Source organism: Orussus abietinus, unplaced genomic scaffold, assembly GCF_000612105.2.
Source record: "Orussus abietinus isolate OABI.00-Male unplaced genomic scaffold, Oabi_2.0 scaffold26, whole genome shotgun sequence".
NCBI lineage: Eukaryota > Metazoa > Arthropoda > Insecta > Hymenoptera > Orussidae > Orussus > Orussus abietinus.
In genome coordinates, this window is record NW_019395989.1 from 412,892 (window position 1) to 427,200 (window position 14,309).

A 14,309-nucleotide genomic window follows, 5' to 3' on the forward strand; every position below is an offset into this window, starting at 1 on the left:
TATTTTCCCACCTAACCGCCTATGGCGTCAAACATTTCCCGATTAACGATGTCGCATCGTTTACCCAAAATAAATGAGAGAACGGCACGCCGTCTTATTTCAGAACAATCGCAGTTTCGTATATAACAATCGACGCGCTTCCCCGTCCAACATGGCGGCCGAGACTAGACGATGAGTGATCATATCCAGAGGGAAGAAATAAATAAATAAAAACGCTCTTCCGCTCCCCTCGAGATATCGAAGTGGAACGAGATGTCTATCGACTCGTGCCATGGGTGCGAAGCCCCGCTGTCACGTGACGAGGCTAGATAAATGAAATAAAAAAAAATCGAAAGGGAATAAGGAACAGGCGAGAGCACGCCACTTTTAAACGGCCGTTTATCGCGGTGTCTCCGTCGCTCTCGCGGTCGGCCGATATGTCCGTCCCTCCGCGTCTAGGAGCGGAGGCGAGCGAGCGCTGGAGCGCATTTCCCCGGGGGCGGGCGGGCCGACCGGTTGGGCCCGACCCACGTGGTCCGCCGCGCTCTCGTGAAAGCGAGTCCGAGAGAGCGCGGGCCCGTTACCGCGTCGCGCGCACTCGGCCGCCCGTGACGCCGCCGAGAGAGACGGAGCGACCGCCCCCCGGGGAAGGCCGAGCGAGAGTGACCGAGCCGGGAAAGGCGAGGAGCCCGCCAGCGCCACCTGGACCGGAACAAAGGCGAACCGGACGTCTCTCGTGGCCGAGCCCTTCCCCCACTCCGCCCCTGGACCGAGTAGAAGACTGATGGACGTAAGGATATACATAATATGTGCCCATAATTATGAAAGTGGTCTAAGCCATATATTTTTTGTTTCATTGAATTAATTTCGATTGAAATAATATGGCGTGAAATAACTGATAAACTCATTTTTTTTTTAATTTTGACTTAGACCACTTTCATAATTATGGGCACATATATTTTTATCCAAGAAATTGTATGTAGGTTTAAAATTTCCTTTAGACGTCCATGGACTAATGGATTAAGAGATGTCTCGAAGTCGTACATTTCGGGGAGAATATGTAATACCTTTAACCAGAATAGCAGGGAGGGCATAATTAAGGATTTAATGATTTATTTAAAGTAATCGAAATTCTGGGTCTCTCTATAGGACTGGTTTTCGGGGGCAGTTTCGCGCGTCCCTCGGGATAGCTCGGCGAAGCCGACCGCCGGTACCCGGATCCGCTCCAGGACTTCTGGAGAGCTCTCCCGTATCGACCGGTCGCGATAAGGCAGACCGCCGGAGATGGCCCGGTCGGTCGCGTCATCCACGAGACGGCGACCTCCTCGACCCGTCCCCTTTCACTTTCCGCGGAGGATTTAACCGCATCCCGCGTTTCCGGGAGCGGCGCCGGCAAGGTTCCGCCGTCCCACCAGGAGGGCGGAAAATCGATATAACCTGGGGCAACGAAAATCGACGTAACCAGAGGCAACAAATATCGACGCAACAAATTCCCCCCCAGGGAGGACCTTGGTCTTCTTCGGAAACGACCCTCCAAAAATAAAGAAAAAAAAAAAAAAGAAGTTCCCTTGTACCTACATCGAGAGAAAAATCCATTCGATCCACAGAAATATTCCTTCAAATACTGCCAAATACCTTATGATTCAAAGAATAATCATTTCACTGAAATAAACGTCAAATAAATTGTCACGACCCGAGTCACATGGTTATTCTTTGAATTAACCGAATATTCTTCCTGGGGACTATTCAAAGAAATAATTCCTTGGTTCAGTGAAAATATATTTCCCAGGGTATAGAACAGCCTAGCGGTACTCCGAAAAAAAAAAAAAAGAAAAGAAAAGAAAGGGGGACAGAAAAACTGAAATCCCGATACGCTCGATTCCGCGGGTCACGAAAGGCCCCCGATTTCCATCCGGATGACAAAACCGGGACAAAATGAAAAGAAAGGAGAGAAAGAAAAAAAAGAGCATAGAAAAAGACAAAGAATAGAGAAAGCGAGGGCGGAATCCCCGAAACGTGGGGGGAGACTTCTTGTCGCCTCCGTAACGAGGTCGGCGTAACGGAATCATGCGCGCGCAGGCTCCGATTACGCATTCGGTATCGTTTCTTATCCCGATGCCCCCCCCTGAACTGTCTCTCCTTAACGGTACGAATCTCACGGTTGGAAAGGCCATCGAAAGCCTGAGACCCCCTCCAGACCGGAAGCGAGCGGACCGCCCTTCCGTCTTTCTTTCCACTATTAGAAAAAAAAAAAAAAAATGCCATCGAACCAAATAAATATTCTGTTAATTCAAAGGATAATTATATAACTCTTGGTAGGTGGGAGAATCACTTTTGCGGTATATTCCGAAGTGAGAAAAATATGTATGTATGCGTATGTAAATTTGATTCATAATGATCTGCCCTACCCACCCCGGGTCCGACACCGGGAGAAGGGTGAATAATTATGATCGTGATTATCAATCGAATATATCCTTCTCTCTCGCCCTGGTAAGGTCGGCCCGATCGGGCGCGACCTCTGGCGCCGATCTCGGCGGCGCGCCAGTCGCGACGCGGCACCGCCGACGGCCCGGGGGCGAGTGGGGGTCGGGCGCATCGGCCCGGCGGAGATATCGCGGCTAGATCGTTACCGAATCGATCGCCGGCCTGCCGCCGCATCTCGCGCTCCTTCGCGGCACCCTCGCTCCGTCTCTCTCGCGCCCCTTACCTGTCCCCTCGCTGCGTCTCGCTCGCGCTCCTTCGCGACGCCCTCGCTCCGTCTCTCTCGCCCTCATGCGCGGTACCCTAGCTCCGTCTCTCTCCCTCGACCGCCCAGCGCGGTCTGCCTCTCCGTCGCGCCGCGCGCGCCCTCGGCCAATCCCGTTACGCGCATATCGATCGCGCAGACGAGCGGCGGACGTCGGGCGAGACGCACCGCGTGGCTCGGCGCTCGGGAGACGAGCGCCGACGGGGCGAGGGTAGAGGGGGATGACGAGAGAATTTTCGAGGAACCTCGAAACCCGTAACCGCTTCCAAAGTACCGGGGACGGGACGGATGACGGATCGCCGTCTAGAGACCCCCTGGTGTCTTTGGAGAGGGGGCATGGAAATGGAAAAGGCCGCTTCGAGGAAGCGGAGCCGAGCCAAGTGGAGCCGCGCCGAGCAACAAAGGCGGAATTGGCGGCCCTTACACCACCTGCGAGCCACTAATTCGGCCCGCTTAGGAATCGCGCCGTTGCGCGCACGAGAGAGAACCGCCGGCCCCGAATTGGCCTCCGGTTCTCCTCTCCCGGCAGATCGGAAATCAGAACCGGAGTGGCGGACCCCGAAACTGCGCCGACGGAGCTAAAATTACTGGCCAGCTCGTGGCCGTCCACGGAAGAAGGACGCGCCGTTGCCACACCGGCCGATCTATATCGCCGAGCGATCCGCGGAAGGGACGGCCGCCGCCATCTTGGAGAACTACGAGTCGACCAGATTAGGGCAAAATCGCGGATAAATGCAAGCCTGGGGGTGACTTTCGACGTCTACGCTCCTGGATTCGGGAATTTTTACATTTATCGTATATTTGTTTTACGGCGAGGGGAGGATCTCGAGGCAGGACGAGGGGAGGCGCGGCCGCCATATTGGAGAACGCAAACCATCCTATCCACCGGAACCCAAAATTAAATACCATTGACGACAAAGCCGCTTACGTCGGTTCATCTAAAAATCCCGAAATCCTAGAAGCGGTGCAAAGACATTTAATCGTTCTACCTTTAGCGCGGACACGCGAAACGGCGGAAGAATGCAAAGTGCCTTGGCCGCCATCTTGGAGAACGCCGACCGAAAGGCAGTTAATAATAAAACGGGCAGGCATTTTCCACCTTTAAACGCAGTAACTTAGATCGCTCGACGGGCGGCCAGAAAATAGGCATGGAGCGACTAATCCGGAAACTCGGGTAAACGGAAGTAAATTCCTCCCGACGCGACGCTTAAATATCCCGAGGAATGGCGGGGCGTCTTCCCGGAAGTTCCGCGTTTAACGAACTCCCCCTGGGAAAGGAAGGGGTTAATTCGAGTATGCCGCGTTCGATACGAAGCTACCTCGGAGTCGCTCGTCAACTTTCGGGTAAGTTCCCATTGCCGGGCGGCGAGGTGTGCAAAACCGCGGACGGGGAGTCCCGAGGGAAAAGACAGCCCGCGGAGGCGGAAGCGGCCGACGCGCGCGCAGATCCTGACGGAAGCGGAAACCGGGCGAAAGTCTTCGAGACGCCGAAGAGAGGGAGGATGCCAAACTGTCCAACCGGGATCAACCGGCGGATGAAAGTGCAGGACGGGAAAATAATAAACAATGCATCGTTAATGGAACGCTGATAACTGGAATTTTTGGGAACATTTATAATTGGAATTTTTGGGAACATTTATAATTGGAATTTTTGGGAACATTTATAATTGGAATTTTTTTCGAACATTGATAATTGGAATTTTTTCGAACATTGATAATTGGAATTTTTCAAACATTGATAATTGGAATTTTTTCGAACATTGATAATTGGAATTTTTGGGAACATTGATAATTGGAATTTTTTCGAACATTGATAATTGAAATTTTTTTCGAACATTGATAATTGGAATTTTTTCGAATATTGATAATTGGAATTTTTTGCAACATTGATAATTGGAATTTTTGGGAACATTGATAATTTCAATTTTTCGAACATTGATAATTTCAATTTTTTCGAACATTGATAATTGGAATTTTTTTTTTCAACATGTGAGACGTGTTTTGTAATTTCGTAACAAAGCTTTGAGCGAGAAAAATTTTCCTTCTTTGTCTCTCTCTTTTTTTTTTCCCCGTTGATATCGAACAGCGATCGGCGACCCCTCTTCGGCGTTCGCGGGCACGTCCTCGGGAGTCGGGTCGTCGAGATGAATTATCTCTTATCGAGCAGAGGGGCCGGACGCGACGTCGCGCAAATCGATAGCGAATGGCTTCCCCTTGACACTTGACTGCGAGCCTGCCAAAAGTCACGCGCCGCGGCGGAGCGACGTCGCGACGTCGGCCGACGTCGCCGTGATTTCTCCGCCGAGGCTTTGAGGGGTACAATGAAATAAAAGGATAAGACCTGGTGGTCTTCGGCCTCTCGACGGTGGCCGAGGTAATAAAGGACGTCTCCTTTGCGCTGACGGATCGTCTGCCCTTCCCGGGAAGACTTCCAAATTTCCCACCATTTTTCATTTACTTCTCTACTTTCGGATGAAAAAAAAAAAAAAGAAAAAGAAAAATTTCTTTTTTTTTTCATCCGAAGCCCTGGTCGCGCATTTTCGGTCCAGAAGGCTCTCGGATGCGTCCGGAGGGAGGGGGGGCCGCTCTCTCTGTCCCGGTGGAAGACTTAAACTCGGAGGTGCTCTCGGGCGTCCCGAGAGCCAAGCAAAGTGGGGTCTTAAGGTGTAAAGAAGTGTCGGAAGTTGAGCCCTCTCTCTCTCGCGTACTTACGCGCCGGGAGGGCCGCACACATCCGGCCTTAACCGGGAACTAAGTCCTCGGAAACGTGTGTACGAACGACCCTCTTATCGGGGATCTTCTTTCTCCGCCAAGACTGCGGAATAATTAAATTTTTCTTTAATTTACTGCACAAGTTGAATTTTTTAGCCGAAAATTAATCCCAACATATCCCGGGATCGCGTTATCGTAGGAGTAATTGGCAAGTGACGTGAGTGCGAGAGAGTCGGAGCGATACGATCCGGGATAGGGGCGAGAGAGAGGTCCGTGTCCGATCCTAGCGGCGACGCGCTCGACCCAGGCAAGTGACGTGGGTGCGAGAGAGTCCGAGCGATACGCTCCGGGATAGGGGCGAGAGAGAGGTCCGTGTCCGATCCTTGCAGCGACGCGCTCGACCCAGGCAAGTGGCACGAGTGCGAGAGAGTCCGAGCGATGCTCTCCCCTATGCGGGCGAGAGAGAGGTCCGCTGCCCGGGCCGTCCGATCCCGGCGGCGATTCGCGCTCCGGGAAATTCTTATTTCCCGGTTGACCGGCGAAATAAAACCAGCCGGCTCGGCCGCAGCAATTTCTCGGTGCGCTGGCCGGACCCTCCACCCTTTCCTCGAGGAGGTTTCACGACCGAATAGTCCCGAGGGAGACGCACGAGCTCCCTGGGAACCGAAAACGACCACCCGATCCCGCTTTACGACTTCCTACGAAACCCCCCTCTCCCGTCCCAATAGATACGTCATTGGTGCATCTTGCATGCACTTCCACCTGCTGCACCCCTTTCAATTCGGCACACCCGGTTCGGAGGGAAAAGTCTCATGAACGAGAACTCCACGACGCCGCTTTCGCGTTACCTCAACATCGGAAATGGTAGGAGAAGGAAAAAGAAAAAGAACAGAGGTACTCACCGGTTCTCTACCGTGCCGACGTTCCCGAAATTCGGGGGGAAACTCGCGGCCGCCATCGGTGGTCGCGGCTCGTCGCTCCCGGCGCCAGTTCCAGATTTCGTCGCGACCCCGTCCTCGCTGTTAACAGAAAACCGCGGGATTTCAGGACACTGTCAAAGGCAGGAGATGCAAAGGGATCCCGCGGACGGGATCTGCATCCCGATTCCCGGTCCTGCAAGGGGCGACCCTCGGGAGAAGGGGGAGTGCCCGAGACACCCCGTCAACCCGGGGAATAAAAGTTAACTTCCACCCCCCGCGTAAACGGGGACGCTCCAAAGGACCGAAAAAACACGCAAATGTTCGCAACAATAAACGCATCGTCCCTCCCCGGGACTTATTTCCACCACCCGGATTTTCCGGCGACCTAAAACGAGGCTCACTTTTCACGTTTACCATTTTTTTTTTTTAATTTTTTTTTCTATTTAAACACATTTTATTTTTTTTCAAGCTAACCCGTTCAAGTACGTCCGCGCCAGGGTGCGAGCATCCACGCGTGATGCAGCTGCACGTGAAACCTCGTATCCTGAAGCGTGAAAAATTGTTGGCAAAAAAATACCGGAAAAAAAAAGAATGAAATAGCAAACAAACAAATCCCCCGGCAAATTTGACGCGACCTGAACGGGAGGAAAATTCTCCCATATTTGGGATTTTCAAGATTAATTATCTCTTCCGCTCTCTCCTTCTCCTTTTTCTTCCCTTTGGTTTTTTTGTTGTTTTTTCCAACTCGCGAAAACCGACCGCGGCGCCTCAACTTTTTCAACCTTCCGCTCTCTCTCGTTTTTTTCCCCCCACTTTTCCTAGGGACTTTCGAGGGCCCTCGGCTAGGGGGATTCTTTTTTTGCGGGGGGAGAGAGAGTCTCCGGGGTTTTCGCTCCGAAAACGTCCGGTGATTTACGTCGCGACGCGGATGCACCTGACGCGTCGTCGTTCGCGGGAGACGTCGCGACGCTCCCCTGGGACTCGACCCTCTCCTCTTCCTGCTCGCCGCTACTCGCTCTACTCGCTTTACTCGCTCTTTTCGCTCTACTCGCGCCGCTACTCCTGGGACGTCGCTCACGCTCGAGGAGCCAAGCAACGAGAAACCCGAGTACTCCTTTCCTCTCCTTTCCTCTCGTTTCTTTTTCCCCTTCGCCCTCTTCGCCCTTTTACGCACAGGAAAGAAAAAAAAAATAAAAAAAAAATGAAATTCGCACTTCTAGCAAAGGAGAATAATTCTGATAAATTTTATCACCTTCCTGGAGGAATGGTTCAACGATAAGCGACTCTGCAATTATTTTTTTCCTCAATTCCACTGCAGGAATAATTAAACTAATGGCAAAATCGTTTGCAATTATATCGATTGTAGGTACCCGCTCGTACCCGTCGAATATAAGTTGTGTCGGTGAATCGATCGAAATATGAGATCTCGACGTCATTTTACTTCTGATCTGGACTGAGTCAATAAATTTTCGTCGAAATTCCATATTTTTATAATGTCGGGATAATTCTTAAAAACTGAAACTTTGACACGTGCTCGCCGAGCCACGTGTCCATACCCTTAAAAAAGTGTCTTATTGGGATCGAGTGATTTGAGGGGGGCATTTCATTTCACCTTAAGCGTAAAACAAGGATTTTTAATTCCCGGCTCCAATTGTCAGGGTGCACTCGCTGGTACCTAGGAATCCCTGGAATGCAAGAAAAATCCCAGTCGCGGACAAATCGATTGTCGCTCGCCGTGCGTCGATGAATAGCCAATCGTAACAATGGGAACCGGTGAATTGGCAACGAGATGCGACAAACGAGACAAAGAGGGTTCTTGGCTCGGAAATCTCGAGCCCCGGGATTACCTGGAGATTACCTGAAAATTGCCTGAAAATCACTAGGAAATTCCTAGGGGAGGAAAAGCTAATTATACATTTTGCCACCCTTCGTGAGAATATCAGGGAACTTCTCGTTTCCTATTTTTCATTCCCTCCATTTTCCCAAATTATTCCCGTCTACGCTGTACGGCCCTGTTGCCCGTTTCGCGTAATGAAAATGGCCCCGATTGACCCGCGAAAGGAGTAATTAGCCGGCTAAGTAACGAGAAACACCAGCGGACCTTTAAAAAGTCGACCGGAAATTTATACCACCTTGGAATTAAATGCCAAAAAGGGAAACGAAAGATTCACGGGTGAAAACAAACCACCGGATGTTTCTAGCAGCTTGGGAGGGAAAAAGTGAAAAAGTGAAAAAGTGAAAAAGTGAAAAAGTGAAAAAGTGAAAAAGTGAAAAAGTGAAAAAGTGAAAAAGTGAAAAGAAAAAGTGAAAAAGTGAAAAAGTGAAAAAGTGAAAAAGTGAAAAAGTGAAAAAGTGAAAAAGTGAAAAAGTGAAAAAGTGAAAATGCGAAAAAGTGAAAATGCGAAAATGCGAAAAAGCGAAAAAACGAAAAAGTGAAAAAGCGATAAAATTGCATAAATTTTAATTCGGAGGAAATTCGGGAAACTCCGAATTTCCTCCGAGGTGTATCGATGTTTCTTATCACTCTCGAGAGGTAAATGGGTATCACTGGCAAGTTTACCGACGTCGACGACGTCGTCGATGTCAACTTCGTTAACGGGGGTGTCGAAACTGACAGGGACGCGTCGCGACGCCTCGAGGAAACGGCGCGGCTCATTTCGACGAGGAACACTCGACTCGATATCGAAATGACAGAGGGGGGGGGAGCAGCCATCGATCTCGAATCGCTCATCGATCGAGTAAAGTGCCACTCGAAACGACGGCCGATTCAGTTCGACACGTCAATCGACTCGATAACCCCGTGTGTAACAATGGTCGCTCTTATCAATTTCTAGCCGGGAGTTCGTAAACGCCCCTAAAAAAATCTAAACGATCGGCCGACGACAAACTTCGCGCCGCTTCGACTAATAAATGATAATAATTAATTCCTCCTCGTAAATTCGAAATTTCCCCCCCACCCGATGAATCGCGGAGATACAAACGTGGATTAGAAATTCGATCGATAGGACAGTGTTAACCCTTATCACTCCAACCGTCAGTAATACCGGCAACTTATACTCTTCTAATATCCTTGGAGGTGATAAGGGCTAAAACTGTCGGTTGAAATGTCGGTGCAACAATAATCCATTCCCTTTGTCGATTTACACGGGAATTCGAAAATACCGATGGGGAAGTCGCGATAAATCGAGGAAACGCCCGGAAACGAGAAGTAGTAAAATGTCTCCTCTATAAACCTGGCCTGGAAAATCTGCATTTCGGGGCATTTTAGGGGTAGTCAAAATTCCGCCCGAAATAATGCTTCCGCTTATCGTTCGATCGGCCATACGAAGGGGAAGCACAAAAACGAATGCAAGAATAATCGCTACATCGGTCTCTGTTATCGATTTTTCTTCTCCAATAGAAATTCCGCTCCGCGACAATCGCGGAAATCATATAAAGTGGACAAAAACGTGGATTAGAAATTCAGTGCATTAGGTGGAGGTAGCAAAGTCGTAGAAAATCGTAGAAAGGAAACTAGGAGTAAAAAAAGAAAAAAAAAAACATTTCCAGTATGACTGCGATCTAAACATCCGAATTTTTATGCATTTCATTGCATTTCATTGCATTTCGGGAATAGTCGAAACGCGGCTGGGAATAATGCCGCGTCCCTAGGGACCTCGTCGAGGGGAGTCCGGGCGTCCCGTGGGAACGGCGTCTTCTGGGTCCCCTCCCCCGAGAGGAAGCGGGCACGGGTATCCGGGTTCCCGGATTTCCGGACTTCCGGTTGCGGTTTCGCCCCGGAGCCGCGATTTACAGAGGGTCGAATTCCGCATCCCTCTCCCAGGGGACCTTCATTTCCCGCAAATTATTGCAAAAAAAAAAAATAAATCTCAAAACCACAAAATAAAAGTTATACGGATAAATAAATATCTAAAAGAACGAGTAGCATGACACGTATAACAATAAATAAAATATAGATAAATGGAATAAACATAGCTGGAGTTTCGCGCGCCTCGGGAATTCATTTTCAAAATTGATAATCGATAATCGGGATAATTTTCCGCGAGGTGGAGTCAAAAGACCCGAGGGGCCGTTCCGCGGGCAATTTTCCCGTTTCCGTTTCCTCCCCCGACAGGAATCGACATTTCCGGGGGAAATCAGGAACGACCTCGTCAGGGGGGTCCCGGGGGACGCGGTCTCCCGTTATCAATCCCCCGACCTCTGATAAGGGGAGGGCCTTCCTTCCAAGACTACTGGAAAAGCTCTCGGGTTAAATCGAGGGAAAACGGGGAAATTAGAGACTCGCCTTATCGGCGATGATAAGCGGATAATTAAAAATCAAAAAGGGAGGACCAATAATTATGAAAATTGAGAGGAAATCATGCTCGACCGTGGAAGTCGCGTTCCGCGTCCGGAAAAACTCGTCGGGGGATGGGGGTGGGGCAGGCCCCCTGGAATGCCCCTCTTGTGCCCCCCGCCTGTCGAACAATGGGAACGAGCCTAGTGCAATCGATTGACATAGATTCCCCTTCGGGCGAGACCCTTTTTCCCTCCCAGTCTTCTCGTCGCGGCCCGAAATCAAATTTCACTTCCTGTATTCCCGGAAAGGGTGAAAAAAAAAAAGAAAAAAGAATTCCACTCTTCCGGCTATTGTTCGAACATCACGAATTTCACGTAGACTCGGGAGTTCCGGTAACGAGACCTTATATCCATAAAGTCCGTGATGAAAAAAAAATCTCTGAAGACAATTATTCAATAAAACGCGCCGTCAATTTCTGGTGACATTTTTTTTTTTATATAAGGAACATCCGGGGAATGTCCGGATAGAGCCGCACCGCGACATCCGGATCGAGGTTCCAGATGCACCGAGACCTGCACTATGGATCGCTGCAGTCATCGGGTCGGAAAAGGGAGAGAGAGAGAGAAAAAAAAGTGAAAAAAGTGGGAGGAAAGAAGTCGGAGGAGGGGGCTCGCGGATCGGCCCCACTCCCACGGATTAGACGTCGAATGTAAACTCGGCCATTTCCTCCTTCTTGGCAGACCAATTACTTTACGAGCGGTCGTCTTCTTTTTCGGGGGTACCGTGCCAAGTCGCCCATCCGGCCGTCGCTCGAGCGCGCGTCCGCCTCCGCCGGAGGTCGGAGGAGAAATGACGCTCCGCGAGGCACGCCGCGAGACGTCACCTCGACCCGTGGGCCCCTGATTGGTCGCCGACCGGCCGACATTTTCTCAATTTTCCCCAATTTCCGTCCAACATCTCTCCATCCGATTCTCAATCGTTCCACGACTTCCAAACTTAACATCCCCCCATAAAAAAGTCCCACCACAAAAAGTGGATCTCCTCCAAACTTATCAGAAACAATAGCCGGGAGGGATCTCTCGTCTCGACCCCCCTCATGTTAAGGGTCCGAAGGCTCGGAGCAAAGTGCGCCTCTCCCGCGGGGAGCGGTCAGATGAGATGGACTCGTCCATCTATGAGTGGGGGGGGAGAGGTGATAAAGACAGAGAGCGATACCAAAAAGGGACGAAAGGGACGCTCGCGCGGGAACTCTTTGGCTGCGTAGCTTTCTCATTATCGCGATTGTTCCGCGACGTGTACCGACCTACAATGGGCGACACACTTTTTTTCCCAGTGCCCCTCCCCCCCNGGGGGGGGCTTGCGTGGGTGGCGCCCCCCACCCAAACTCCCCTGCGAAGTATGCAAAAAGTCGCGCGATGGGTTTCGGTACGCAGACTGCGTGCATCCTCGGGAGAGGAAGCGAGAGGCAAACAGAGCGCGGGACGCAAGGGAGAGCGAGAGAGAGGGAGAGACGAGCCTTCGTCCGGAATCGATAAACCGCGAAATACCGCGAGTCTCGCGGTGATGTAGAGTCAGGTCGACGTGGGAGGGAGGGGGTGTGAATTTTCATATTTCAAGTCTTCCGACCCGATAAATCGATATCGGCGAGGAGGGGGGGAGGGGCACGGAGGAATTTTATTATCGGCCGCGCGAAAAGCTTGATTTTCCGTCCTTTCGAGTTTCCCTTCCCTTCCTCCCCCGGATCTTTATCTTCTGTGCGTCAGGAGTTATCCCCCAGAGGAGGAGGGGGGGGGAGGAGGAAGACACCTCGCGCGACAATTACAAGGTTAACAATCTCGTCTCCCCCCCCCCCCCTGCGGACCATTGTCACGGTAATCACCCTCGCAACCGCACGGCGGTTCTACTGCATTACCGGCCGGTGGTTTTCCCTCCCCTCTCCCCCTACCTCTTCTCCGGCCGTAATTCCTCTTCCTCCCCCCCGCCCCCCCCCCTCTACAGGGAATTCCTCGACGCGGAACTCTTACGTGCCGCGTGCCGCGTTCCGCGTTCCTTGCATCCGGACCGATTAGGCCGCAGCGGGCGGGTAGGCGCGTGCCTGCCCCATTGTGGCGTAGCCGGCCTGATTTACGGGCCAATTAATTAGCGCGATCGTGGAATAGCATCGAAATTCGGCCGGGACCCCTCTCTCCCCCCCCCCCGCCCCACGGGTCCGGGCGTCGCGGCGACACTTTCAATTACGATCGCCGTTACGGTCGTTATTCCCGACCGGCCGGGAAAGGCGAGCCGTAGGAATTGCCGAGTGGGCTCGCGCCCACTTTCGACTGATTTATCTCAACGGGGTGGGGGGGGGGGTTCCTCCCCCTTCGGGGTTAACCTTCCCGCGAGTACGGAAAGACGGTGGGGCGTTTTGCACCGCGAGACGCCGACGAAGACGTCCATTCGTATTTTTCTTTTTTTTTTTTTTTTTTTTCCCCCCTATCTCCTTGCCCGATAATTTAAGGGATTGCTCGCTCTTATACCTCGCCGATCTTGCCTCCTTCGACTCCACGAGGTGGACGCGCCCCGATCGACGGCGACGCCAGAAACTCGTGAAAGGCGAGACTTTTCGAAGGAGAGAAAAAATACCCCCTCCGCGTGCAATCGAGAAAAAAAAAAAAAATTCAAACCTCGAAATTCCCGAAGGGAGACCTCCAAATCTCCGTCATAACGGGCCTCGGTACGTAAATTACCGCCAGCCGGAGCGGCCATTACGCGTCGAGTACCCTATACCCAAGATAGAGCCGGGCGTCGCGACGCCCCCCCCCCCCGGCGCCAGGGAGGGGGATGACCACGAGTGCGATAGACACCAAATAATTCATCCCCCCGGATTCCCGGCGTGGTTCTGCCACGCGCGATGACACGCGTGCACTGATCGTTCACGTGGGGGGATGACGAGCGATGTGGCCACCCCCCTTAACCCCCTCCCCTCCCCCCCCGAAGACGTCAGGGAATTCCGAGGGGAAAAAGCGCGATAAACGGCGGGGGCGATCAGCCCCATTTAGCGATTTTCACGCTGGAACTGGTACCAAGGGGTAGGGGGTGAGGTGGGGGGGGGGGATTGCCTCTCTTCTCGTTCACTCGACTTATCGTCGGACTCGCCCTCTGATCAGCTGACTCAGGAGGGGGGAGGGGAACCGAAATGAAATTATCCTTCGACACCGTCTTACGTATAAATCCTCGATCTGTCAATGTGTACACACGACGCGTGTCGTGCTTCCTTTATATAGTTTTTTTCATAAATATATACCCGCTTGTCAATGTGTACTTGGCGCGAAACTCTCCCTGGTTCCCTGACTCTATATGTGCCCATAATTATGAAAGTGGTCTAAGTAAAAATGAAAAAAAAAAAAAATGAGTTTATCAGTTATTTCACGCCATATTATTTCAATCGAAATTAATTCAATGAAACAAAAAATATATGACTTGGACCACTTTCATAATTATGGGTATATATGTATACCTTAGCTAGGGGGTCGAAATCTGGAATTCCTTCTTCTTTTTTTTTTTTTCCCCCGGGAAAGGGAAAAAATACCTCCACTGTACCGCCCCTGGCAAGGATCGCCCGATTAATCATACGCAGGTCGCGCGTGCGTCTGTCAGGGGGCGGGGGGGACGGGGTGGGGGAGTCCCCCCA

The 14,309-nt window shown here is 51.4% G+C and overlaps 1 protein-coding gene across 1 annotated transcript in view; it reads right to left on the reverse strand.

The window, feature by feature from the left end:
• Nucleotides 1-14,309, reverse strand: part of LOC105703584 (RNA-binding protein Musashi homolog 2) — a 56,967-nt gene that overhangs the window by 35,061 nt on the left and 7,597 nt on the right. The window contains exon 2 of the mRNA XM_023434012.1: nucleotides 6,340-6,456. Coding sequence (XP_023289780.1) covers nucleotides 6,340-6,395 — 56 coding nt within the window. The 5' untranslated portion in view covers nucleotides 6,396-6,456. The remainder of the gene's footprint in view (nucleotides 1-6,339; nucleotides 6,457-14,309) is intronic.